The sequence below is a fragment of the Prenolepis imparis genome, unplaced genomic scaffold, assembly GCF_030444845.1.
Source record: "Prenolepis imparis isolate NDT839.2.m4 unplaced genomic scaffold, iyPreImpa1.0 SCAF_5, whole genome shotgun sequence".
NCBI classification, from domain to species: Eukaryota; Metazoa; Arthropoda; class Insecta; order Hymenoptera; family Formicidae; genus Prenolepis; species Prenolepis imparis.
In genome coordinates, this window is record NW_028141163.1 from 4,488,013 (window position 1) to 4,513,103 (window position 25,091).

Consider the following 25,091-nt stretch of genomic DNA (forward strand, 5'->3'; position numbering starts at 1 on the left):
AAGTCGATACATTTACATCTATAGTGATATATTAAAATAATCGATTATTTATAATATTAAAGTATATATTTACACATTTTTTTACATAATTTTATATACATCAAGTATATATATCATGTGTATGTTATGTACATGATAGTACTCTATTATTAATTGTAACTATACTATATTTAAAATAACGATTTTAATACAATATACAAAAACTATTTATATTTGTTAAAATATTATTCGAATTTCTAAGTAATTATGCTGTTGTGTAATCAAAAAGACTCGGATTCACAAATGTGCCACTTTTATCAACCAAGTAATAAAAAATTCTGTTTTTTATTTTAAGCGGTACACATATTCCATTACCTGTTCGATGTGAGATACATTTTGCCTTAAAAAAAAAAAATATCTCCAGTGAGAAGTATTAAAAAAATTAAAATGTTTTATTTTTTATCTTTATATTATATTGCTGACTTTATATTATTATAATTTATATCAAAAATTATAATCTAGTATATGTATAATTTTGAATAATGTAATTTAATCTTACCATTCCTACTGGCACATTTATTATTTTAGAATTTCTTTTCCATAGATGATAAGTAGAAAGTGAAAGTGTTTTACCACCTTTATTTAAGATAATATACTTGATGTTACGAGAACATGTAGCATACATAAAACCAAATGTGGCAGGACCTACAAAACAAATACGTCACTCTAGAAAAGACAGAGTAAAAACTTATCTGCTTTAATTATTTCATAAAAATGTATGCAACAGAAATTGCATGTAAAATAAGATACTGTTAATCTTTTTAAATTTTATGTTTACATATAAAAGCAAATTTTTACTAAGAAAAGTAAAAAAATGTCTTACCTGCAAAAATTGAGAAAACAAATGTACTCAACCGAAATGGATGTTCCCTTAGAAATTCCTTCAATATTACATCAGTTTTAAATATATCGAAGAACTTTGGTGTATAAGTATACAGAGCTAACATTGACCAACCAAATAATTGCCCAAATGCAAAAATTCGTATATTCCAAAAATATCTGCCTTTTTCATTTTTGTATAAAATTACATTATTTCGTACATTTGTATTCACATCCAATATGACTTTTGTTTCTTGCTGATGCCGTACTACCAAACTTTGTGGCGATTTGCTAGGTTTAAGAAAACCTTTTGCTGGCTGCATCAATCTATCAAATAATCTGTGTATTTTTATAACTTGTTATTTTACAAGATAGTAAAATTGCTATTTTTTTATAACTTTATTTTAAATATACAAGATATTTTGAAATTATTGCTACTTGCTATCTATATATCTATGAATTTAATTTAAAACTAAAATCATTCATCTTAATTTTTATAATAATTAAATAATTCTATATATATATATATATATATATAGATAAAATATTCAGTATTTTTTTTGTAATGTGATTTCTTCCATTTGCAAGTAACAATAGTTCAAGAACCTCCTGTATATTTACATATATATTAATTTTACTAATGTAAGAACGATGACTAAAATATATTATCAAATGTATATTATTCTCATAAAATATACTTTGATATCAAATGTTTCATTGTATTTTACCTTATGTTTTGTGTTAGAAATGTTCTAACAGTTGATGCCGATAAAAATATATTTTTATCATATTTCAAACACTTATGCATCATCCCACAAGTAGATTGTGCTTCAGTTAATAAAGCTTTAAAAATGATGGGATGCTTTAAAAGTAAACCAAACATTTTGAACTACTTTCTTTCCTGTGTTGTTAGAAAAAACTAATCCGAAAAATTTCAATGGCTAAATGTTTATATTCTTTCAGCATCTTATTTTCTGTAAATAAAAGTATTTTCCTTATTTTTTTCAATGTTTTTATGATAATATAAAATTTCTTGTTGTTAAATGTGCACAATATTCAAGCTATCCATATAATCTCTTCATAAATATACTTTATACAATTCTGAATATATATTTCTATATTTTATTTACATATATAATCATGTATAAAAATTATAACTACATTCTTACCCAGTTCTTCCTGTAAACGCTATAATCTGCATAATCAGATTTTAATTACTTATAAATATTCAATTCAATAACAAAATTATAGAAATAATATTTGGAATCACAGATTGAAACTTGATAATAATTTATATAAAATTAAACTCGAGTTTTTTAAACTAGGTTAGAAAGACCATGGCGAAAGATAACCATGATCGACTGCATTCAAATCAAATTGTGAGGGCACTGAAGTATCAACCATATTGTTGCTAAAATCACCAATCACGTTGCTCATTCGAATCCTAGTAACAACATGGCACAACCAATTAGATTCCGTCCTTTCTTCATCCTTTGGGCATGTTCCGATATACACTGCCAGTACTGAAAAGCTATAGTTTACGTCACGTATATTATATATTTTCAGTACTGGCAGTAATATCGGAACATGGGGTTTGTTGTCAGAAAATCACCATTCATTCATTTCATTACAAAATGCTTTCCAGATGAAATTTTGTCATTCAGCGTGTGATATCGTGATCTCCGAGTTTCTGGATCAAAAACAAATCATGCCTGGGTATTACGAGTTGCGTCTGACAGAGGAGGTTGACGGATGTCAGATAATAAAGTTACAAAGTAAATATCATTATTATGATTATTGAATCGATAACAATCTAATTTTGGATCTTTCGCGATCGCGATAAACAAATACCTAGACGCGATGCATCGCAAGTGCAGGCACCAATGATACCTGCCGTACGAACACGTGCCGAACGCGTTTTTTTTTTGGCATGCTATATTTACGTTTGCATATATCGTGCGTGGTGTTACGTGGTGCTACGTCGTGATGCGAGGATTGCGCGCGTGACGAGATTCTAACCTCGGTCGAGTTCGTGCATCCTCGGCCTCGGCTGCTTAGTGACCGCACAGTCGCTGACAGGTATCAGCTGTTCCAGTAAATAAACCGCCGCGTTTTGACAATGGACGACGGCATCGAGGAGGACGTCGCGCGGGATCGTCAATCAGCTGACGAGGATGTCAGCGAGTCGGATAACAATAGCGAGTGCTTGTCACAGCGAAGCGAGGGCGACGTTAATTGGTATTATATGCCAGACTCGATTCTCTTGAGCATCTTCCAGTACCTGACGCCGAAGGAGCTGACGATCGCGGGTGAGGTGTGCAGATCGTGGCACAGGGTGTCGCGCGACGAGTTCCTGTGGAAATATTTATTTTATCGGACGTACAAGATAGATCCGGACGTCGGCATCGTGCCAGGTATGTCTCGCAGCATTTTCCACGTCATCCTATTTTTATATATGTATATATGCATATATACACATATGTATGTATGTGTGTGTGATTTGAAAATAATATACTCTGTCTTAATCTAATATTACATGTGTGAGATGGATGGAAAACATAAATTTCTCTTGTGTGATTCATTTATGGTGTTATTCAGTTTGAAAAAAATTGTTTGAACCACAAGAAAAAACTTCTAGATTTAGCTAAATTAGATAATTATTCTTTATATGACACTTATAAGGATGATAGAAATGAACATTAAGAACAAATTATAAAAAGTAATTATTTAAAAGTATATCAGACAATACATTTTGATTGAGCTTAAAAATGAGTTTTATAATAAAGCTATTGAGAATTGTTTTATGTACTCATTAAAATTTGTGACAATTCTCACTGTTTGGTTGCTATCTTTCTATCTCTGGCCTCTTTTGTATTTGTATTATATAATTTTGTATCTTTTGAAGTATGATATTTCAAAAATATTTTAATAGAAAAAAGAGAGAATAATCTTTTACATTAATTAATTTACACATACAAATTTATATTAATATGTTACATTTTATGTTTATATCTCTCTTGATTAAAAGAATATTAATAAAGAATATTAATAATTATTATTACCTTTCTTTCTCTCTTAGGGAAAACTTCTTGGTTGGGAGAATTTAAACGTTTGGCATATCACACTCCACTGATAGAAACCGAAATTCTCAAGGAGCATTCGCATCAAGTCTTACATGTGAGCTTCTCCCATAATGGCAAAATGTTTGCAACCTGTTCAAAAGATGGATATATTCTTGTAAGCTATTTTCATGAGATTTATACTTATTATTTTTTTTTTGCAGAAATCAAGTATTACAAATATGCTATTATTTTAGGTATGGCAAAGTCAATATCCTGTTACTATAAAATATTTGCACGATATGAAAACATTTAGTTGGAAATATACACAATTTTCGCAATTTAATTGTACAGATACTTTACTTCTTGTCTCTGGTGTACATTTTGGTACACCCCATAGTACTTCGGGAGAAATAGCAGTGTTTAAAGTAGCACGTAAGTAAACAAGAAATTCTAAAGAAAATTATTATGTAAATTAATAAATCTTAAACTGGAAGATAATAAGCTATCTTTTGAGATATTTTTTATAATAAAAAGCTTCAATTCTCAATCAAATAATTGCTTTTATATGCTTTGTGTTTATTTCTAGCTGGCTTTGACCTTCAATGTAGAGTAGTGAATAAGCCGTATGACATATTTGGTACATGGTACAGTGAGCGTTACCTTTTGAGTGGAAATCTGCATTGGTTGGCGCATTTGGTCAGTACTAGTGTAGTTTGGCTGAATAAGGCAAACCAGGAATCAGCTAGTGAACATGTCCCCATCATGACACAACTTTTTAGGTAAAGTCACAATTCAACGTGTCTTCTTAATTCTTAATGTTGATCCTAATGGGGCATATAAAGTTGTTTTTTCAAAATAATTTTTTTCTCACAAATTGTAATTATTTTCAGATTCTACAACGGAAATGCTTCCTCAATTAGAGCAATTATGGTTGCAAATTGTTTAGCGCCTGCACCAGCTGAAACTACGGAACAACAAAGCCAACCGTCTTCCTCAAATACAAAGGAGGAAAAAGGAAATCCGCCAAGTCACAAGGATTTGTTGTCACCTTCGAACGAACCTAGTAGCTCGCAACAGCAGGAAGAACCAGAAGTGCTGCATCATGCATCATCGAGATTACAGTATGAATTTACTCCTCTGTGTCATATACAATAAATTTATTATTTATTAAATGATTAACATTTATGTAATTTATATTTATGTATGATAGATATAGTAAATTAGAAGGTGGTTTTTCGAATTGGAGAAAACTTGGTGACGGTTTTGAATATGCTAGTCCTATACAATACAACCAGGAATATAGGCAAGTTGAGATGCAGCGCAAGGCGCATGAAAGCGACAGCGAAAGTGAGAATCCACTGTGGGAAGAAGAGAGCGAGTCTGGAGGTAGAAAAATTACGCAAGCGTAATGCATAATAGTAGAAAATCGATCGTTATAATTGTTGTATATGATAAAATAATGGATTTACAGAATCTTCGATAACCGAAGAATGTGATACCGATGAGTTAGCCAATAATCCTGAAAAGTTTCTTATATTTACAACTGGCTCAAAGACATATACTCCGCATAAAGTTGGCTTTAAAAGAATTAAATTAGTCAGTTTTCCGAGAAGATTGGATCCGGGACCATCGCTACGCGAGAGAATAGCTCAGCGGGAAAGGGAGCGAGAGAGACAAAATACCCCGTCGGTGGAAGATTGGTTAAATTACGAATCTGTAGCAGATAAATTCGATAAGATAGATCATTTGATTGATCTTCACGGTCACATAATTGGAATGGGACTTTCTCCTGATCATAGGTCAGTTATCAATGTCATTATCACGTAAGATGATATATTTGAAGCGCTCTTAATTATACACATACGTTTTCATGCTTTATCATTACATTACAGATATCTTTATGTAAATACAAGGCCATGGCCAAAGGGTTATGTTATTACTAATCCTTTACAACCACCACCGATAGCACAAGAAATTGATATACACGTGATTGACTTGGTAACATTAAAACAAGTTGGTACAATGTTAAGAGCACACAAGGCGTATACACCTAATAACGAATGTTTCTTTATATTTTTGGACGTGTGTAATGAATATGTAGCAAGGTAATGATTATTCGATTTGCATTTACATAATTCATCAATTTAACAAAAAATTTTATATTTTTAAAAAATATATATAAGATTAATTATTAAATATCTTTGCTTACAGCGGTGCAGAAGACAAACATGGTTACTTGTGGGATAGACATTATGGAATTTGTTTAGCAAAATTTCCTCACACCGATGTAGTTAATTCCGTAGCTTTTAATCCACGTGATCCTGAAATGTTAGTTACAACCAGTGATGATTATACAGTTAAAATATGGCGAAGTCGGGCTATGGTAAAGGCTTTAGGTTTAGATGAAAATTCCTATCGTAGAGGGATGGAGGTACGAAAAAGACGTAGGTTTCAGAGAAGCAGTAATAACATTGACTGACTAAAAACTATTAAATTTCCAATTTAAAACATTTATTTTTACAAGATTTTTAGAGATATATTCTGCACTTAAGTTGGTATTGTATACAAAATCGTCCAAAATACTATCATATAAAAGCACAAATAATCAATCTATTTTTTGATTGCCTGGGATTTATGCATACAAACGCACGTGCAGACTTTTATTTCTTATAATGTAATACAATCTGGAATCTTACCAGATGACTATTTGAAAGAGTTACTAAAAATGTTGTTAAAAGAATGAATATCACAAAGAATTATCTATTGTTAAAATTAGAATATATCTAATAAAAAATTTTAAAATTACATTATTTATATTAAAGATTATCATCAAACTATTTTTAAACTTTAGCTTAAAGTTTATCCATATAGCTCCTGCAAATGGAACTCTTGGCCTTATATAGACTTTATCTTCTAACAAAATTATAAAATTGAAACTCTCACCGAGTGTGTGCAATTATTATTAAGTTTTTCATGGTTACGATTTTGTTCACACATGTACGTGATCTGTAATGCTAAATTTTTAAATTTATTCTATATACTTTTATGTATATTTGAAATATTTATAAATTTCGTCTACTTATACTTGTACTAAACAAAAGAAATAATGAATGGATATAAATATGCACTATTTTGTATCTTTTTTTTTTCATACGTTTCATTTTTTGATCTTGTATGTTGTACAATTACAATGTAAAATTATAAATGTAATATAATAAATCTTCTACAAAAACAAACAAATTTGGAAATATTTCCAATGTTCTTGTTATGAGTTGAAATTTGATTTAGCAATTATGAAATATATATAAAAAGAATCAATGTTATAATTTTTTAAATGTGGAATGTTAATAAAAGTCACAGATTAACAAGTAATATATATTTTCTTTTAACATAAAATCTAAAGCTATTAGCAAATAGTACATATGAAAAAAGTGACATTGATTCGGATGTAAACATATAAGGAATGATGATTATTATTTTTTAGAGAATATTCAATGATTTACTATTCTCATGACATACCACATACGATCTACGTAAGAATTAACAATTTGAACAACATTGCATATTCTTCCGTGTGATATTGTTAAAGCATTATAATCAAAATGCCACATTAGTGCAGAATCATACTTAAAGTTTGCACACCTAAAAGGATTGTAATATGATTGAAAAAATCATTGTATTGCTTAATTTTATTTTTCTGCTTATATGTTACAATCACTTACCTACAATCCGCCATTTCTTTTGTATGATGCTGATTCGAGAAACAACATAAAGGAATTTATTTTCCATTTAGCAAAGTTGTCAATGGATATATGGGTATATTTATGTTGAACCTGTCGCAATCGGTTCTGTAAGCAAAGCAAACACAACGTGAGATAAAACTGCATTAGTAATTAAGTAATTAATGCTATTACTAAATTAATTGTAAAAAATTACCAGGATGAGATGACATCCCATCTTGAGGGGTATTTCCAGTTTTAGGTAAGACTTTCTTATGAGCATCCTTATGTCCATGACAATGTTCACATTCGTCATCGCTATCTTCGGAACTACTTTCACCAAAAGTTTTTGGTTTCTCATAAATACAACAACCTGTCATTAAAAAAGATCATATAATTTTTTTTACACATCGAATAAAAGAGAATCCAGAAAATTTTATGCAAATAAATATTTACATTTTGATTTTTTCTTATTTAGATGTTCATTATCAACAGTCCCTTCAGTCCATTGTACCTTTTTGCTCGATTTCGGTTTTCGTAAACGTAATCGTACAGTAGGCACATCCTATAAAACAAAATTATGAAAATTTTATTATTATAATAAAGTTAATCACACTTTAAATTACATGTAGTAATCACAAAAAAATTTATCACAATAATTGAAAAACATTTATTATAAAAAATGAATAAAAGAATATACTCAAAAATTTAATATTTTTTTATTTATTATATTTTTATGCTAAGTTTGGCACATATACATACAAATAATATTTATAAAATGTAAATTATATACAATACAATTCTTACTGTAAATCATTATATTTTTTTATATAAATTTTAATAAAATATATATATACACTATAAAATATATACTATTACAATATATTAATGACATCTTTGATATAAAAATCAAGATGTTTTTCATTTTGAAACTACTTTCTAGAAATCATATTTTATTGTAAAACTAAAATTTGTAAAATGTATTATCCGAGAGACAATATAATGACTATATATAATGACGTATAAAAAATTAGCATACAAAGCAGAGTTACTTTCTTCAAACATTATTTTAAAATCTAAATTTATTGAGTGTTACATATAAAACTGCATAGAAAAAATTAAATACATGTTCATTAATTATTGCACAATTTTTTGTGCTATTAAATTTTCTATTTTATCATCTGAATATTTTAATATATTTCTTAAAACTTCTGATGTATGTTGTCCCAACATTGGTGGTGATGATCTCACTATGTTGGTGGCATAGCTATATGTCACAGGTGGCCCGACAAGTTTCACTTTACCTGTAACTGGATGCTCTAACTCTTGAACCAATTTTGTATGTTTTACATGGGGATCATCAAACACCTGAAAATGATATGCCAAGTTTAAAAGGGTGCAATTTTACAGTATTGTAAATAATCAAAACTATTTGCAATTAATTCATTTACCTCTTTTATAGTGTTGACTGCTCCATAAGGAAATGAAGCACCTTCAAATATCACAGACCAATCTTGATTTTCTTTCCTCTTAAATACATCTCTAAGAATTTGAAGTAATTCCGTTCTATTCTTAACTCTAGCAGTATTATTTTTAAATTTATTATTATTAATGAGTTCTGGTAATTGTAATCTTTTAATTAACTCTAAAAATTGCAAATCACTGCCTGCTCCAACTGTCATATATCCATCTTTCGTCGGGAAAGCTTCGTAAGGAACTATGCTCTCATGTTCAGATCCCCATCTTGTCGCTTCCTTATTTCCATTCAAGTAATTTGAAGCGATATTGATCAAGCTGGCAACTTGAGTCGACAAAAGATCACATTGTATCCACTGGCCTTGATTTATTTTGGATCTTTGCAGCAAAGCCGCCATAATCGCTCCATGAGCATATAATCCCATCGCTAAATCTGTCATTGCTACACCGACCTTGCATGGTGGTCCGTCTTTGGGGCCAGTAATGTGCAAAAGTCCACCTAGAGAAGCAGCGATAACGTCGTAGCCAGGTCTATTTGCGTAAGGTCCCCTGGATCCGTAGCCAGTTAACGAGCAATATATAAGACGTGGGGCTACCTTGGCTACGTCTTCGTATCCTAAGCCTATGCTGTTCAGCTTTCCCGGTACGTAATTTTCCACCAAGACATCGCAGGTTCGCGCCAGATCGTAGATGATATCTTTACCTCTCTTCAGATCGATACAAACGCTCTTCTTATTTCTATTCACGCTCATGAAGTAGGTCGATTCCTGCGTTCCTTCGAAGAACGGTGGACCCCACTTGCGCGCCTCATCTCCGCTGCCAGGTCGCTCGATCTTCAGGATCTCTGCACCGAGATCTCCCAGGATCATCGTGCAGTAAGGGCCGGCGACGATCCGTGTCAGATCCAGAACTCGTATCCCGTTCAACGGTGAACGGTCGTGCTCGGTGACCCTTTGACAGAACTCACGTTCGCACTTCTTCAAATTGCATTCACTTGTCAAAAATCTCTCGCTCGCCGCGAGCTTTCGCGAGAAAACCGTAAACACGTTACGCATCATCGTTGACACTTGTAAAGCACGAAGCTAGAAATAATTTCTATAACCTTGTCGTGTCGTAAGAATAATTTAATTATATCGCGGTAGACAAGAGTAGTGTTGTACTTTTTTACAATTATTAAAAATGTTTGTACTCCAACGATGCTGAATCGCGTTGGAGGGGATATTAAAGCGTGACAAGAAGCGATAAGAGCAATAATTATTTGCATTCTGTAAATAACGTCACTGTCGACGATTCTTCACCATCCCCGCCTCGACAGAGTAATAAACGTCACATACGTAAATGAGGATGTAATAATGAACGTGCATACCTGCGATCCGGAGTCGGTGCCATCCGCCTCGGAGATGGTTTCCGTTTGCGTTTGTATAGCCGCTTGCTCCGACATTGTCCTCTCCATGTGTCGCAGTTGATCCGCGTTATTTTTTCCGACGAGGGACACGCACGATAATACTGCAGCGTCAAACGTAACCCATGTGAATTTTCGCCATCGCTGCAGTGCTGCCAATATTTTTTTTTTTTTTATGTACTGCAATCGCGAATTACAAAATTCATCCTTTTTTTTTCCAATTTGCAATCTCAATTTTTAGCAAGATTTTGCGGCTAATTTTAATTTTTGAAAAGGATACTTAAATTGGGAAGAATACTAAATTTCGAATAAATTATATATATATATATATATATATGCAATCTTCCCCCCTCTCTCTCTCTCTATAATAAACTTCATTCTGTTATGGCACTTTTCAATAACAGATTGTTTTTCAAGCTCTTACACATTCATAAAGAAAAATTATTTACTTAAAAGAATAAATAGGTGTCAAAACACAGGAGATTACAAGAACATAAGGGTGTTTATTTTAAGAGCATTGCATGGAGTGCTGGATATACCAATCGTTACAATAGCATTGTATTTGTTTCCAACCGTCAATGTAATTCCAAAATAGTGCTGATGTTGAAATCGTAGGTGTAATTGATTCAATTGCTTTAACTATTTCTATGTTGTATTTAATCCAGCTGTAAAACAAAAAAGAAGATATTACTTAACTGCATTATTTTTCTTTCTTATAATATAATAAGATAATAATCGACAAGTATTTTATACTATATTAAAAGTGTCGACGGATATTTACCTTCTTGAAACCAATATCAGCGGCATATTCTCTGAAGCACTGCCGGCAGATGTTCAGGCCATATTTGCGAATAAGCCCATGTCTATTCGCACAGGCACGGCTACAATAAAACCAATTTCGTTTAAAACACAGTGTATGTACATTTATATATATATATATTACATATATATATTACAATTAATATTAAATCTATTTGTTGAACTGTATCTTCTAAACTTCTAACAATTTAAAAAACAATTTATTAAATAATAATTAAAATACTTTTGAGTCGCTAGTCGAAGAAAAAATAAAAGGTAACAAAATTAGTCGACCAAACTAGCAAGAAATATATTTATTTGAAAATCACGACGTTTCGACCATGTGGTTGCGGTCCTTATCAAGTGACAATAAATTTCGACGGAATACACGAAATTTATTGTCACTTGATAAGGACCACAACCACATGGTCGAAACGTCGTGATTTTCAAATAAATATATTTCTTGCTAGTTTGGTCGACTAATTTTGTTACCTTTTACAATTTATTAACTTAACTACAGAAAGTGAGAGGAAAAATGTGTAAAAAACATGTAAAGCAAACAAAATATTAAGTAAAATAACTTCAATGCGACTTTTTTTTTTTGAGGTTAGCATACATATTCACAGACATATTCTTATAAAAGCAATTTTAATAATTAACATCGATACATAAATATATTGAAATTACTTCGGATTTCAATTACTCTATAAAATTTCTCGCATTAAATCAAATTTTCATGACTAAATGGACATTCGCGGTGATCGCCATGTGATCGCTCAACTATTGCGTATCACATAAATTAATCGTTAATAAAAGCAAACGAAACGGAAAGAATGTTCTACTGACCAGGATCTTGATCCTTGACCGTATTTTCGTGGATGCGAGTACCAAATATTCTGGAAACCCATGTCTGCACGTGTTTTTATCTATCTCTTTACACACTCTGACCTGCTTGGAACGACTCGGCGAACGTAAAGAACAAGAAACAAGACGCGGAAAAGCGGAAGGGCGGAAGCGGAATTATGAATAAATTCCACTATGCGGCGCCAAAATTAAATCACGTGACTACTTTTTCGACAGCTCGTGTTTAGACACAATTCGAGTGTATATAAATAAATTTTTTATACGTTATTATTTACTATGTTAATGAGATATATATGAAATGCTATATTAGTATGCACTATTACCCCTAGCAAAATAATTAAATAACAATTTTTTTATCGTAGAAGCGAACATTTATATATGTTACAAAAAATAAACTTTATTTCGAATAAATATTTAATAAAATTTAAAATTTTTTTAAATAAAATATGTAAAACATGAAATTAGGAAATATAATAAATTAGATTCACATTAATTACTTTAAATATTTTAAATTATCTTATATAATACAAAATTTATATGGATAAGAATATATAATCATAAATTATATAAAACTCTAAAAAATCAATTATGTATATTATATTATATTGGATTGTTATAGTATATAATTAATAACACAAATTAAATTTATAATATATTATATATAATATTATTATATATCATTATATATATATATATATATATATATATATTATATATAATGATATATAAATCAAAATTAAATATTTAATTTAAAAATAATTTTCTGATTGTACATTCATCCACACATGTAGTTTGCAATTCTTTATGTTATTTTGTGTTTAATATTGTCATCATTGTCATGATAAAAGTTTGTTTATTGTATTCATTTCTGTCGGTAATTATGAATGTCATAATCCGCAATGTAGATTATAATCGTACAAAGAGAAACCGGTTTTCTTTCCAAAGACTGGAAGGCGGTCTTATCCCTATCCACGTGGAAGACCGTCGATGAAGCGGGGATAAGTTACAATAACGGTACTTTCACATGATGCTTTGCATTGTTCAAAAGTACTGTGGACTGTACGGTTGAGTTAACTCTAGTCACGTTTAAATCAAAATTACCATGTCAGACGAAAAGACAGACGACAGAAAGGAGAATGAAAAGGTACAAAATATAAAAGGATATTTAAAAGTTATTTTCATTACTATAATGAATTATAACTTGATAAGTGGCGTAATAATTCATTAAGGCGTTTGAGATGGAATCTAATAAATTAACTGAAGTCTTAATAATAATTTAAATCTCTCAGTTTCTCTTCATTTAGAGATATACAGAAATTTAAGAATATATATATGTATATAAATTTATTAAATCTGATTAAAGATGAAAAAAAAATAGAAATAGAATTAAATACTTCATCTCTTTGATTTTTATTAAATTAATTTAATAAAAATTATAATTTAAAAAATGATAAAGTATTTAATTATATTTTCTATTTTTGCCATTCATTCATCTTTAATCAATTTAATTTAATAATTATGACGACCGACAACGCTGTTACAGGAAACTCAATGCATTATAGGAAAACAAATCATGAATTTGAAGATTAAGATAATTCTAAGGATTATTCTATCTTCTGTAGCGGGCCCATTGATCCTTTACGGTATATTTTTTATCTATCAAACATACTCGGGGCATCTATTTGAAAGACCAGTGACAATAAACGAGGATCGACCTAAATTCTGGATCTACGCCAAGAGCAACGACACCGGTTACTTGAAGCATGTATACGCGGTACTCCAACGACTTGGTTTCCAAGAGAGCGATAACAAATCTGACTGGGATCTATTGTGGGCCCACGATTATCCGTTTCGCGTGATGTCGGCGAGTTTAGGTAAACTGCGGGAGCATCAGCGGGTCAACCATTTCCCCGGTTGCGGCTACATCACGAACAAGGTGGATCTGTCGACGTCACGTGGCGGGCGATATATACCAGCGGCGTTCAAGATACCCGAGGATCGGCAAGCCTTCCTCGACTACGCCAAGTCAAATCCCGCGAAGCAGTTTGTACAGAAATCGAACGATCATCGAGGCATCCGCATTCGCGGCAACGATGACGCTAACTTCACCGATGGTATGTTCGTCCAAGAGTTCATCGAACGGCCGTTCCTCGTGGACGGCTACAAGTTCGACATCGGCGTGTACGTTGTCATCACGTCCGTAGATCCGTTGCGGCTATACGCCTACAGAGGCGACGTGCTCTTCCGCTTCTGTCCGGTGAAATATTATCCTTTCGATCCAGAAATCTTAGACAAGTACGTAGTCGGCGACGATTATCTACCGATTTGGAACGTACCGTCCTTGAAGAGATACTACACCGAACTCGGATTCTCGATGAAAGATTCGTTCGACGCGTATGTTAAAGAACGCGGAAAGAATCCGTATGAGATGTGGGAGCGAGTGTACGACGCTATCCGAGAAGTCGTCTTGATGAAGGAGACGCAAATCAGAGAAGTCTCCAAACGCTTTGGCAACGGCAGGAACTTCTTCGAGCTCGTGAGGTGCGATCTGGCTCTCGATGAAGACTTGAATGTTTACATGATGGAGGCGAACATGTCCCCGAATCTGTCTTCTGCGCATTATCCACCGAATCAATTGCTCTACGAGCAAGTCATATTCAATACGTTTGCGCTGATCGGTATCGGCAAGAGAATCAGAAGAGGATCCTTGAAGACTAGGTAAGTATAGCACACAGGTATAGAGATTTACATGCACTTAAAAGTGCGTACAGGAGAGTTTCGTGTCTCGAAATTGTGTGCCTGAAAATATAGAGTGGAATTATTCGCATAAAAGATATTTAAATTATTAACATTATAGAAATAAAGCAGAGGAAGAAATGGAGGTAGCGAACAAAAACATCGTGGTGCTACCAGAGCTCTGCAAGAAATGCGAGGATTGCTTTCACATAGAATGCCAATTGTGTAGACCGTGCTATACACTGGAAACAAAGCTTATTTTGTCGCAGAGTTATCTTGAACACCAGAATCAGATGGATTTTCAAAGAATCTTTCCACCTCCGATTGTAAGTTGCGGAAGAATGTTGTTTTTTTAAAAATAACTTTACTTCTAATGAAGAATGTATCTTTTTGCAGACAAGGGACATGGCACTAAAAAATTATACACTGAGAAATCAATTACTCATTAGATGGTACCAAGGAAAGTGCGAATTGGATAAAATGTGGTGCAGTTGACATCATATGATAAAGTTAGAAGCCTATTTTGTAAGTATTATACATGAATATTTATTTCAGATATATAAAACTGTATATATATATATATAGTATTCACTAACAATAAGTAGGAACATTAAATGAAAAACTGTTCAACAAGAACATAATAATGCGCAAGAAATAAAATTGGAATTTACTACTATTGTTTCTATTATACTGTACATTATATATACATATGTAAAGTATAAAGACTATAAAAAAAGACTTTATAAAAAGTTATTCTATGCTATACCAGTGTATTAAAACAATTATCAAAAAAATGAAAATAAATTTTATATTCATGTAATACTAAATTATAAATGTAAAAAAATGTTCCACATAAATTCAGAAATAGAAGATATTAAATGTGTGTGAAAAGATTATTTACTCTCTGTTAACAAAGTTTCTTTCCTTCTTTTAACTTTTGATTCAGGCGCGTTTGGATTCATCCCCTTGTAAAAGTCTTTAAGCAATCTCATAGCCTCCTCACTTTTAACATTTCCTTGTATCATTACTTTTTGATCGTAAAATTTCGATACTTCGAGAACACTGACGCAACCGCCAAATCGATCATTCGCACAACCATATACAATACTGTGTACTTGTAGTTGAAGTAGTGCCGACATACACATTATGCACGGTTCTACCGTGACAATTACATCTAGATTACGAAAGACCGTTTTATACTCCACGCATTTCTCTTTACAAAACTTTAAAACCTGGTCGATACAATTTATCTCTGCATGGCGAGTTGCATTACAAGTTTCATTTACTGTGTTATTGCCAGTTGCAATTATCTCATTATTATATATAAATAAACAACCAACAGGGACTTCACCAGCTTTTAAAGATTCCTCAGCTTTTTGTAATGCAACGTCCATCCATGCCAAAGTATCCATGACAAATGATATTAAATATTGTATTACATGTCGATAATATGAAATAGAGATACTTTTAGAACTACGTTGTATGCTAGTTTTATAAAATTATTAATATTTTGGAGTTTTTTTTTATACCTTTTGCGAATAATGTAAATATTGTCTTAAGAAGTAAAAAGAATTTGTCAGTCTGAAGTTTATATCTTATGTATAAAAATAATGATTGTACCTTGTGCGAAAGAGAATTTAAACAGTAGTACTTGCTTTTTCAAAAAATTTGAGCAACCCCAACTCGTCTAATCGCTTCAAAGCTATTTCATTCCAATTTTGATTACCTACAGCTCTTGGACTAGGATGTCGCAGAACCATTACCTAAAACAATCATATAAAAATTAATAAATCTTGATTTATTATGGATATATATTAAGGATATCATTATGTAATGTTATATAAATATGTACATTACCTGTACTGAAAGACCTCCTGTTTTAACTGCAATCTGTGCTCTTTTTTCAGCATAATTGCCAATACCAACGACAATCTCGATTTTCAAGAGTTTTATTATATCTATCAAGGATTTGTCGCATGCCTCATGTAAAATTCTTTGTCCTTCCCCCTGAAAAATACAGATAGTTCAGCATAAAAAGAAAGGAATGTAATGGGATAAATATTGCCTTTAATTCTGCGGGTGTGATGTTTCGAGCTCTGGCATCCATGAATGCAAGTGGGCAATAATTGTGCATGTATGCATATTGAAAAAAGTTTTCCGGACTTCCGCATAAATCTCGAAAGAGACCCCATAATCTTAGCCCACTAATTTCGCTACGTGTACATTCGAATCCTGTAACTTTTCTATCAGGATGTTCTTTTGATGGACTTCTCACAGGACCGAAAATTTTTAACCAATTGCGCACCATGCTGATTTCTCCAAATGGCACGCCGGTTTGCGACATGCCCCATGGTCCAGGATTCATGCCGAGAAATAAAATTTTCTTTTCGCCAGTGCAGTACTTACGTACATACATGGCATGTGTTTCAAATGCATATTCAAGCGGATTGTAAATATATTGCACTGATGATGGAAAAGTAACATCTTGTAATTTAGTACAAAGCTCTTGTTCAATTGACAATAATTTATCAGAAATTGATCCAAGTGTTACGGGAGCATGTTCAATTATATTTTTTTCTGTATCGGAAGTGGATGCAAGTACTGTAGATGAATGTTCAATCGCATCTTCATTCTTCTTTGTACTTCGAAAACTGAAAGTTCTTTTTAGAAAATCAAATATATCTGCATCTGATTGTTTTAGCTTTTTCGCATTTGGTAAATCATCGTTTTCTACTCTGGTTCTCTTCGCATGAGACATTGTTACTTTCAGACAGTCTAATATATAGACTTGAAATATTTAAATGGGTTATTATGAAATATATAATTTTCTCCTTAAAACAACAGAAACTTTTATATCATTGAATTTATATGTATTTTATAAGCAATATACGCTAATTTAAAGATATAAAACACAACATCAAGCAGTGTTTCTTCATATGTAGATGCATCAATGCAAGATCATGTTTTTCATTGAAATAAAACGGTAGTAACTGCACTTTTTTTGTAAATTAATTTTGCATCATCAGAGTGTTGCGATTCGATTTAATCAGATTGATAAAACCACAATTATTGCATATGCAAGGCAGAACGCAGAGCTTATTTGTGTATGTGTGATTCTAATATCGTCGAGAACCGGCGAAACGCATCCGAATATTTCCGAGAATATTCCGTTGCACAGGTATATAAAGAAAAGCGCATACTTACTCTGTCTTTTTCTGTCAGTTATACAGACACATGTATACTTCTATATTCTATACTTTATTTCTTTCTTTCTTCTTCTCTTTAAATCTATTTCAGTTTAAAAGTACAAAAAGTGTAAAAAAGTACATTTGAAACAATGAACCACGTGCATATGTATACATCTAACCCAGTGTTGCCAATTTCAAGTCGCGCAAATCACTGCGCGCAACACGGAGCGGGAGAGGGGAGAGAGAGAGCGCGTGTCGATGCGATGGCGATGTCGATGTCGATGTGCGCGGTGCGCGGCGCGTTGGAATTCGGTGCGCGGAGTGGGGAGCGCGGCAAGTTTGGGGTGGGGGTGGGGTGGGGTGATGCGCGCGGCGCGTCGGCCCCCACCACGCCCCCCCAACGCCCCCGCCACGCTGGGTTGCGTTCGGAAACGTCACTGAGAGAGAAATGATATAGAAAGAGAGGGAATGTACTCGGTGACGTTTCCGAACGCAACCCTGCTGCCGTGTTGCGCGACGCGCGACCTGAAATTGACAACATTGGTTTCAGGATGCATTCCATTTGTTATTATGAATGTTTCGAAGCCTTTGATTGACCAATCAAAACCCCCTTTTGTTCTGATTGGTCAATGGAAAGCTACTTTACTTTACGAGTAGAATTTTCGAACGCACTCTATTATTTATATGTAATCAAAAAAATGGCGTCTGGTACGCAAGGAAAACGGAAGTTGGTTGACATTGGGAGTGATTCGGATAATGAAACGGAAAGTAAGTACATATTTATATATAATATTAGTGATGCTTTAAATCAATAGATGTACATTGCGATTTAATAAAACGTAAAAGGGAAAAAAAAAACAGTTTGAGGTTAGATAACATTTGGTGTATTATAATTTTTTTGCAAGTTTTTTGATAAGTATAGTGTATTTAATATTTATTTATATAAATGTCGATATATTATTATATTTACCATTGTTGCATAGTCTATGTTTGAATTATAACTTAAAATATTATCTTCAAATTATATTTCTTTTTGTTACAGAGAATGCAAAACATACAAAAATAAAGTCAGATACACCACGATTGTGTCCATATTTGGACACGATTAATCGACAATTTTTAGATTTTGACTTTGAAAAATTATGCTCTGTGTCGCTGTCAAGGATCAATGTATATGCCTGTCTGGTTTGTGGCAAATATTTTCAAGGCAGGGGAACTAATACGCATGCTTACACACATAGTGTAGCGGAGAGTCATCATGTGTTTCTCAATCTACATACATTAAAGTTTTATTGTTTACCAGATAATTATGAAATTGTGGGTAAGTAAATGCATATTATTTTTGCATATACTTTCCTTTCACCAAGTAAAATTTAATAAAAGTTAATATTTTAATGTTTTAATTTTTATTAGATTCATCTTTGGATGATATCAAATATGTATTATATCCAACTTTTGACAAAGCACAAATAGCCCAATTAGATAAGAGTGACAAACAGAGTAGAGCAATTGATGGCTCTATGTATTCACCAGGCATAGTGGGATTGAATAATATAAAAGCAAATGATTATTGCAATGTCATTTTACAAGTAATTTATTTATATAAATAAAAGAATATATATATATATTTATTATTTAAAAAAATATATAAATAAATGTATCGCAAATGTTTTGCAGGCGCTTTCACATGTTACACCTTTGAGAGATTTTTTTTTAAGAGAATCTAATTATTCTCATGTAAGAAGACCACCTGGTGATTCATCTTATCTTTTGGTACAAAGATTTGGAGAGCTTATGCGCAAATTATGGAATCCACGTAATTTCAAGGCACATGTGAGTCCTCATGAGATGCTGCAGGCTGTAGTTTTATGGAGTAAAAAAAGATTTCAATTCACAGAACAAGGTACGTACTAAATTTCTTCATTGTATATTTTAATTTCAAAGATATACTTAATAATGAGACGTTATTTAGGTGATCCGGTGGACTTTTTATCATGGTTCTTAAATGCTCTTCATTTGGCACTAAATGGTACTAAAAAGCGTGATTCAAGTATTATTTATAAAACATTTTTGGGGCATATGCGGATATATACGCGGAAAATACCGCCATTGGAACTAGAAGAAAGCCAAAGAAGTGAATTGTTGCACACAGTGGAGTATGGCGAAACTGTGACGGAAAGTCCATTTTTATATCTTACTTGTGATCTTCCGCCACCTCCGTTATTCAAAGATCAATTCACAGAGAATATTATTCCACAGGTCAGTATTATATTCACGAATATTGATTACATAATTAACAATTTAGATATATAACTATCAATAATATAATATCAAATTTTTATTTATGTAGGTAAATCTATACACACTGTTAAACAAATTTAATGCCGTTGCTGAGAAGGAGTATAAGACTTATAAGGAAAATTTCATGAAAAGATTTGAAATTACCGAATTGCCGCCTTATCTTATACTTTATATAAAAGTAAGTATCTTATATGTGTATTACTAGTGAATATGTTACGTTAATTGGTAATTTTTTAATTGATTTTAGAGATTCACGAGAAATACATTTTTTGTTGAGAAAAATCCAACAATTGTAAATTTTCCCGTTAAGTGAGTATATACATTTATTTTATGACATATACTTATATATCAGAATTATTAATAATACTTTAGTTGTAATTCTTGATTGTATTTATAGAAATGTTGATTTTGGAGATATTTTAACACCGGAAATAAAGGCTAAGCATCCATATACAACATACGATCTAGTAGCCAATATAGTACACGATGGTGAACCTGGCCAAGGAACGTATCGAGTCCATATTTTGCATAGAGCCACTGGTCAGTGGTACGAAATGCAAGATTTACACGTTACTCAAATTTTGCCCCAAATGATTACTCTCACCGAAGCATATATACAGGTAAATTGGACAAAAATGTCTATTTTTTCCTATTATAAAATAACTATTATAAAATAACTATATTATAAAATAACTACTTTTTTTTGTGATAAATTAAGATAATCATGCTTTTTTTTAAAGATATATGAATTAAGAAGAGATGTGCACATGGAAAATGGTGACAATAAAACTAAGAAAACATGATATGTTTCAACTGAAAATTTCGAAATACAATAATAAAAAATTTACATTTTGTATATATAGACATCGTCGTCTTAATTTCTTGACATTTTTACACATAAACAGCTTACGATAGTTTTCTAATAAAGTAATCTATTTTCCTCATGCTATTTCTCTTTAACAAACTTTTTATAAAATTTCCAGTTAATAAAATTAAATTATAATATACTGAATCATTCTCAATATTGGAAAAAAAAATTGAAATAATACTCTCGTTTTAAATAGAATATTTCAATTAATATAAATACAATATAAATACACACACGCAACGTTAAATAATTCGATAAATAAAGTAATTTATTCACAGAACGAATAACTCAAGCGATTCATAAATACGGCGCTACACTACGTCAAAAGAAACTTCAGAGTTGCGTTCGGAAATCTGTCCGTCAAAGTGCAAAATTTGGCCGACCAATCAGAGACCGGGAATCTCTTCGTCCTGATTGGTCAATCGAGCGCTTCACCCTAACTCAGTATATTTTCGAACACACTCTAGTGCTGCCCTCTGCTGTACTTATTGTGCGTGATCAACGTTCGCGTGTTTATCGCCGGTCCGCGAAATTGCGAATTTGAGCGATTAATTAGTGTCCTTAATTATTGTATCGTTAATTATTATATAAATCTGATCGCCCCGCGTTTACCAACATCGCGATCGCGATCGCACGCGCGAGATTAGATGATCAATCCTTGATCTTGTCGCTCGTGAATCTCGCGTACCATGTTCGTTCCTGTGAAAGCGCGTGACGTCACAGTTTCGACTCCGACTCGAGCCACCGAAAGTTCGCGAACGCGAGTTTACGAGGATGGATCGCGAATGTTACCGGACGCTCTCGACGCGAACATTTTTCGGGTTTTCGGCGTTGTCGGTCGTATTTCAAGGGCGTTTGCGCGTTTCCAAGTCAGTAATGGTCAATTCGGGAATATCGGCGACTCGTTCTGAAGTGCGTCGCGAGAGAAGTCGCCATCGTCGCCATCGTCGCCATCGTCGTTCGATAAGGCCCTCCGACAAGGGCCTTGAAAAAGCGGCGGCGCTAAAATGGAGCATCGGTTTCGCGCGCGAATAAGCTCTCGCGATTCTCGCGTTTTACCGAAACGCGTCGAAAATGTAATAGCTAAAACCCGGGCGTCGCCGCGCGTCGCGAACGAAAGAAGTAACGCGAGTGCAAAGTGTTTCGAAGCTTCTACGAGAACAGAAAAATGGCCAGCGAGGAATTCGGAGAAGAATAGTCGAAATGTGAGTCAAATTTTTATTCATTTTTATTTATATATTTATATATTTATATATTGCGCAATCTCCAATCGCTATATTAACTACCAATCTTAAAAACATCAAATGGAATGCGGGCCGAAGTAGTGTAGTAGTAGTAGTAGTAGTGTAGTGGAAGGTGAAGTGATGGAGGGGGGGGGGGGGGTGACGTGTGGCAGGGAGACAAAATGGCGGGTTAGGTTAGGTGGCGGGGAGGCGAGAAGTTGCAGCGTGTCTCCGAGCGTATCGCTGAGTCGGTCGGTGTTCGCGGCGGAGTGAAGTTGTTGCGCTCGAGTCTCCGAATCTCCGATCGTACGAGTGAACATATTTCGTGCGCGCGCGCGTCGCATTCCCCGCGCGATTTCCATTTCTCGGACGTGTACATCCTCTCCGCTCTGCTCGAAATTCGCACGCGAAAGAAAGATCGCCGCGATCGATGCGAAATTCGCTCGCGTGAGTGAGTGTTGGCGAGTGTGTTTGTTGGTCCCTGCGTTGCCGATTTCGCTGTCTATTCGGATCTACTTGGATTATCGCCGGTTCGACGACGTGGGGGACATTTCGACCGTAAACTGTGAGTGGTACATAAATCTGTTACATTCTCGCGATATATAACACGAAAAGCGACATTTTGAACGGCCGTTTCGCATTACCTTCTTCGCGAATTCGCAGAAGCGAGGGACGGATTTGAAAATTCGTTGCCCGCGGTGGCAACGGTCGCGTTCTTCATCGGTGTCGTCTCTAAACGAATTTCTACTCCTCTCTCTCTCTCTCTCTCTTTCCTGGCTGTCATCCGCGCCCGGCTCTCGTCCGATTGTAATTTTCACCGCCCAGTTTATTCTCGCGCGGCACCGTCACCCTGGCTGCGACTTGACGTCGACGTCGCGCCAATATATCCGCGTATGAGTATATATTCATCTACCCGCTCCTTATCCCACCACGTTGAATACCTGTTTCGCCGCGATGCTCGAAAAAAACTGTTCGATCGCATGATCGTCGTCGTCGTCGTCGCGGAGGAACAAGGTGGGCTATTGCCGGAGACAGAAGAGAGCGGGAAGAGGAAAGAGAGAGATGGTGCGTTGACTCTCGCGGAAGGATTCCGCGAGTTTTGGATTCCTAACGTCCCGCGATTGTCGCGTGTCGCGTAAACAGAGATCGCGTTTTATCTCACAAACATTTTGTTGCATGTTTTATACTTTGTTGTATATTCTGATCGCTTAAAAATAGTTGCTTGAAAATCTAACAGCTTATTCAGATGGAATAATTTGTCGCTCGATATGGCGTCGAGTCAATTTTGTCTTGTAAAAATTATGATATACTTGGAAACTAAAGTTCTATTATTCTATTCCTTGTGCGAAATAATTGTTGTTTCACCTTCATCGTATTATTACTCAAGGCGAAATTAATATTTACCATATACGAAACAATAAATCTTTAAAGTACGCTATACTATTATATAATAGGTATTGTTTTTATTTATGATATGTGATTCTGAATATTATCATTGTTGTTGACGCAATTCAACGGCATTGTTTAATTTTATATTATATATTTTTTATAACAATAACAAAAAAATTGGTAAAAATGGATATCATACGAATGTCAAATAGATATTTGACTGAAAAGCAGCATGAATACAAATACGACTAAATTGAAAGTTAGTTACGTCAAGAATAGTATAAACTTATATAACATTAGATAATTTTATTTAAGTAGATTTTTCTTATTCAACATATGTATATGAGTTAATAAATAATTTTTTTATTAATTTATTATTTTTTATAATTCATATATGTATATACATATATTGTTTATACCGCTACTTTCCATTTAAATATCTATTTGACATATATCAATAATGCGTGATATCCATGACATTTTTACTAATTTGTTGCCACATTAATATAAAATTACAATAAAGTCATATGAGAGAAAATAATATACAGTCGAAAAATATTAATTTTAATACGAATGATTGATAATAGGATATGCATATAATAAGATCTTATTTCGCATTAATGGGGTGGGACATATATTAAAGAAATTAATTCTGTCAGAACATGTGTCGTTTATTTAATGAATTAATAATTATAACTGATATAAATTATATCTAACAATAAATAGAGCTCGTGAAAAAATTATAAGATACGAAATCTCTATTAAGAATCAGGCGAGCTTTCTGGGTGAATACAAACACGAATAAATAATCCTGAAATGTTTCTGAAGGTTAATTTTGACGCGAATGTACGGTATATTAGCTTTAATTACGTAAACGTTCGACATAAAGATTCGTCTTATGTGGCATTCACGGAATTAACAGAGACACTTTAACAACAACGATATCATTAATCACTCCCGTATATAATATTTAATGGAAATCCTGATTAAATAAACGATAAATGCTGTTAAGTCATTGAAGTCGATAAGTGATATTTTTATTTATTCTTTCTCGGAGCACTTGAATCTGTTTACAATTGTTAATTATTAACTAATTATAAATTAAGATGTAACGATGTTTTATTACCAGAAAATTTCAAATTTCAAATCTTATCTGATAAGTGTCTCTCTTGCTTGCTAAGATTTTACTAGAGGAAGATACTCAAAG

The 25,091-nt window shown here is 33.1% G+C and overlaps 9 protein-coding genes and 1 pseudogene across 12 annotated transcripts in view; 4 read left to right on the forward strand and 6 right to left on the reverse strand.

Moving 5' to 3' along the window:
* Positions 1 to 120: 120 nt before the first annotated feature.
* Positions 121 to 3,017, reverse strand: LOC145936269 (transmembrane protein 223). 3 transcript variants are annotated; one of them, XM_083038314.1, is made up of 6 exons: positions 2,878 to 3,017; positions 2,028 to 2,548; positions 1,587 to 1,832; positions 863 to 1,197; positions 539 to 684; positions 121 to 379 (listed from the first exon to the last, which is right to left on the reverse strand). In XM_083038314.1, exons 3-6 carry the CDS (start codon positions 1,739 to 1,741, stop codon positions 245 to 247), a joined length of 771 nt encoding a protein of 256 aa, XP_082894440.1. In that variant the 5' UTR covers positions 1,742 to 1,832; positions 2,028 to 2,548; positions 2,878 to 3,017; the 3' UTR covers positions 121 to 244. The 3 variants fall into 3 exon arrangements, with proteins under 3 accessions (XP_082894440.1, XP_082894438.1, XP_082894441.1); XM_083038312.1 differs by having other exon boundaries at positions 2,802 to 2,928; XM_083038315.1 differs by lacking the exon at positions 2,878 to 3,017 and having other exon boundaries at positions 863 to 1,185; positions 2,028 to 2,446.
* Fbw5 (F-box and WD repeat domain containing 5) lies at positions 2,978 to 6,965 on the forward strand. Its single transcript, XM_083038306.1, has 9 exons — positions 2,978 to 3,272; positions 3,938 to 4,095; positions 4,175 to 4,352; positions 4,507 to 4,699; positions 4,811 to 5,041; positions 5,131 to 5,306; positions 5,392 to 5,719; positions 5,813 to 6,025; positions 6,132 to 6,965. Exons 1-9 carry the CDS (start codon positions 2,978 to 2,980, stop codon positions 6,397 to 6,399), a joined length of 2,040 nt encoding a protein of 679 aa, XP_082894432.1. The 3' UTR covers positions 6,400 to 6,965.
* Positions 6,966 to 7,439: 474 nt separating this feature from the next.
* Positions 7,440 to 10,687, reverse strand: LOC145936270 (E3 ubiquitin-protein ligase PPP1R11-like). Its single transcript, XM_083038316.1, has 5 exons — positions 10,482 to 10,687; positions 8,096 to 8,204; positions 7,857 to 8,012; positions 7,643 to 7,768; positions 7,440 to 7,562 (listed from the first exon to the last, which is right to left on the reverse strand). The coding sequence occupies exons 1-4, from the start codon at positions 10,566 to 10,568 to the stop codon at positions 7,743 to 7,745; spliced, it is 378 nt and encodes a 125-aa protein (XP_082894442.1). The 5' UTR covers positions 10,569 to 10,687; the 3' UTR covers positions 7,440 to 7,562; positions 7,643 to 7,742.
* LOC145936267 (succinyl-CoA:glutarate CoA-transferase) lies at positions 8,629 to 10,474 on the reverse strand. The gene is made up of 2 exons (XM_083038310.1): positions 9,091 to 10,474; positions 8,629 to 9,007 (listed from the first exon to the last, which is right to left on the reverse strand). The coding sequence occupies exons 1-2, from the start codon at positions 10,171 to 10,173 to the stop codon at positions 8,777 to 8,779; spliced, it is 1,314 nt and encodes a 437-aa protein (XP_082894436.1). The 5' UTR covers positions 10,174 to 10,474; the 3' UTR covers positions 8,629 to 8,776.
* Positions 10,688 to 11,000: 313 nt separating the features above from the next.
* Rps29 (ribosomal protein S29) lies at positions 11,001 to 12,322 on the reverse strand. The gene is made up of 3 exons (XM_083038317.1): positions 12,162 to 12,322; positions 11,299 to 11,398; positions 11,001 to 11,182 (listed from the first exon to the last, which is right to left on the reverse strand). Exons 1-3 carry the CDS (start codon positions 12,221 to 12,223, stop codon positions 11,174 to 11,176), a joined length of 171 nt encoding a protein of 56 aa, XP_082894443.1. The 5' UTR covers positions 12,224 to 12,322; the 3' UTR covers positions 11,001 to 11,173.
* An 878-nt stretch (positions 12,323 to 13,200) lies between these two features.
* On the forward strand, positions 13,201 to 15,612 carry Ttll15 (tubulin tyrosine ligase-like 15). Its single transcript, XM_083038028.1, has 4 exons — positions 13,201 to 13,323; positions 13,723 to 14,897; positions 15,037 to 15,241; positions 15,312 to 15,612. The coding sequence occupies exons 1-4, from the start codon at positions 13,282 to 13,284 to the stop codon at positions 15,408 to 15,410; spliced, it is 1,521 nt and encodes a 506-aa protein (XP_082894154.1). The 5' UTR covers positions 13,201 to 13,281; the 3' UTR covers positions 15,411 to 15,612.
* Positions 15,613 to 15,627: 15 nt separating this feature from the next.
* Positions 15,628 to 16,336, reverse strand: LOC145936134 (tRNA-specific adenosine-34 deaminase catalytic subunit ADAT2). Its single transcript, XM_083038030.1, has one exon. The coding sequence runs from the start codon at positions 16,325 to 16,327 to the stop codon at positions 15,809 to 15,811; it is 519 nt and encodes a 172-aa protein (XP_082894156.1). The 5' UTR covers positions 16,328 to 16,336; the 3' UTR covers positions 15,628 to 15,808.
* A 202-nt stretch (positions 16,337 to 16,538) lies between these two features.
* Smug (Single-strand-selective monofunctional uracil-DNA glycosylase) lies at positions 16,539 to 18,359 on the reverse strand. The gene is made up of 3 exons (XM_083038029.1): positions 16,981 to 18,359; positions 16,773 to 16,922; positions 16,539 to 16,678 (listed from the first exon to the last, which is right to left on the reverse strand). The coding sequence occupies exons 1-3, from the start codon at positions 17,671 to 17,673 to the stop codon at positions 16,553 to 16,555; spliced, it is 969 nt and encodes a 322-aa protein (XP_082894155.1). The 5' UTR covers positions 17,674 to 18,359; the 3' UTR covers positions 16,539 to 16,552.
* A 337-nt stretch (positions 18,360 to 18,696) lies between these two features.
* Positions 18,697 to 21,262, forward strand: Usp39 (ubiquitin specific protease 39). The gene is made up of 9 exons (XM_083038629.1): positions 18,697 to 18,871; positions 19,146 to 19,424; positions 19,517 to 19,692; positions 19,781 to 20,006; positions 20,076 to 20,362; positions 20,454 to 20,582; positions 20,652 to 20,713; positions 20,802 to 21,024; positions 21,145 to 21,262. The coding sequence occupies exons 1-9, from the start codon at positions 18,733 to 18,735 to the stop codon at positions 21,205 to 21,207; spliced, it is 1,584 nt and encodes a 527-aa protein (XP_082894755.1). The 5' UTR covers positions 18,697 to 18,732; the 3' UTR covers positions 21,208 to 21,262.
* Positions 21,263 to 22,733: 1,471 nt separating this feature from the next.
* The window catches only part of LOC145936005 (rap guanine nucleotide exchange factor-like), a 38,459-nt pseudogene continuing 36,101 nt past the window's right edge, over positions 22,734 to 25,091 (forward strand). The window contains exon 1 of the transcript XR_014425311.1: positions 22,734 to 23,060. The product of XR_014425311.1 is annotated as a rap guanine nucleotide exchange factor-like (transcript). The remainder of the gene's footprint in view (positions 23,061 to 25,091) is intronic.

What these genes read in the sequence shown, in the direction of transcription:
- LOC145936269 (XM_083038314.1), bottom strand. Translation starts at nt 1,741, where the DNA reads ATGTTTGGTTTACTTTTAAAGCATCCCATCATTTTTAAAGCTTTATTA. An exon ending in TTTCTAACACAAAACATAAG is followed by an intron (nt 1,198 to 1,586) that starts GTAAAATACAAT and finishes AAAAATACACAG; the next exon opens with ATTATTTGATAGATTGATGC. An exon ending in TAAATGTGCCAGTAGGAATG is followed by an intron (nt 380 to 538) that starts GTAAGATTAAAT and finishes TTTTTTTTTAAG; the next exon opens with GCAAAATGTATCTCACATCG.
- Fbw5 (XM_083038306.1), top strand. Translation starts at nt 2,978, where the DNA reads ATGGACGACGGCATCGAGGAGGACGTCGCGCGGGATCGTCAATCAGCT. An exon ending in CATGCATCATCGAGATTACA is followed by an intron (nt 5,042 to 5,130) that starts GTATGAATTTAC and finishes TATGTATGATAG; the next exon opens with ATATAGTAAATTAGAAGGTG. An exon ending in TGTAATGAATATGTAGCAAG is followed by an intron (nt 6,026 to 6,131) that starts GTAATGATTATT and finishes CTTTGCTTACAG; the next exon opens with CGGTGCAGAAGACAAACATG.
- LOC145936267 (XM_083038310.1), bottom strand. Translation starts at nt 10,173, where the DNA reads ATGATGCGTAACGTGTTTACGGTTTTCTCGCGAAAGCTCGCGGCGAGC. An exon ending in CAGTCAACACTATAAAAGAG is followed by an intron (nt 9,008 to 9,090) that starts GTAAATGAATTA and finishes TATCATTTTCAG; the next exon opens with GTGTTTGATGATCCCCATGT.
- LOC145936270 (XM_083038316.1), bottom strand. Translation starts at nt 10,568, where the DNA reads ATGGAGAGGACAATGTCGGAGCAAGCGGCTATACAAACGCAAACGGAA. An exon ending in GCACCGACTCCGGATCGCAG is followed by an intron (nt 8,205 to 10,481) that starts GTATGCACGTTC and finishes TTTGTTTTATAG; the next exon opens with GATGTGCCTACTGTACGATT. An exon ending in TGGGATGTCATCTCATCCTG is followed by an intron (nt 7,769 to 7,856) that starts GTAATTTTTTAC and finishes CTTTGCTTACAG; the next exon opens with AACCGATTGCGACAGGTTCA.
- Rps29 (XM_083038317.1), bottom strand. Translation starts at nt 12,223, where the DNA reads ATGGGTTTCCAGAATATTTGGTACTCGCATCCACGAAAATACGGTCAA. An exon ending in GGTCAAGGATCAAGATCCTG is followed by an intron (nt 11,399 to 12,161) that starts GTCAGTAGAACA and finishes GTTTTATTGTAG; the next exon opens with CCGTGCCTGTGCGAATAGAC.
- Ttll15 (XM_083038028.1), top strand. Translation starts at nt 13,282, where the DNA reads ATGTCAGACGAAAAGACAGACGACAGAAAGGAGAATGAAAAG. An exon ending in ACAGAAAGGAGAATGAAAAG is followed by an intron (nt 13,324 to 13,722) that starts GTACAAAATATA and finishes ACGCTGTTACAG; the next exon opens with GAAACTCAATGCATTATAGG. An exon ending in AGAGGATCCTTGAAGACTAG is followed by an intron (nt 14,898 to 15,036) that starts GTAAGTATAGCA and finishes TTAACATTATAG; the next exon opens with AAATAAAGCAGAGGAAGAAA.
- LOC145936134 (XM_083038030.1), bottom strand. Translation starts at nt 16,327, where the DNA reads ATGGATACTTTGGCATGGATGGACGTTGCATTACAAAAAGCTGAGGAA.
- Smug (XM_083038029.1), bottom strand. Translation starts at nt 17,673, where the DNA reads ATGTCTCATGCGAAGAGAACCAGAGTAGAAAACGATGATTTACCAAAT. An exon ending in TCACACCCGCAGAATTAAAG is followed by an intron (nt 16,923 to 16,980) that starts GCAATATTTATC and finishes TGTATTTTTCAG; the next exon opens with GGGGAAGGACAAAGAATTTT. An exon ending in CAGGAGGTCTTTCAGTACAG is followed by an intron (nt 16,679 to 16,772) that starts GTAATGTACATA and finishes TGATTGTTTTAG; the next exon opens with GTAATGGTTCTGCGACATCC.
- Usp39 (XM_083038629.1), top strand. Translation starts at nt 18,733, where the DNA reads ATGGAAAGCTACTTTACTTTACGAGTAGAATTTTCGAACGCACTCTAT. An exon ending in ATTGCAATGTCATTTTACAA is followed by an intron (nt 19,693 to 19,780) that starts GTAATTTATTTA and finishes AATGTTTTGCAG; the next exon opens with GCGCTTTCACATGTTACACC. An exon ending in ATTGTAAATTTTCCCGTTAA is followed by an intron (nt 20,714 to 20,801) that starts GTGAGTATATAC and finishes TTGTATTTATAG; the next exon opens with AAATGTTGATTTTGGAGATA.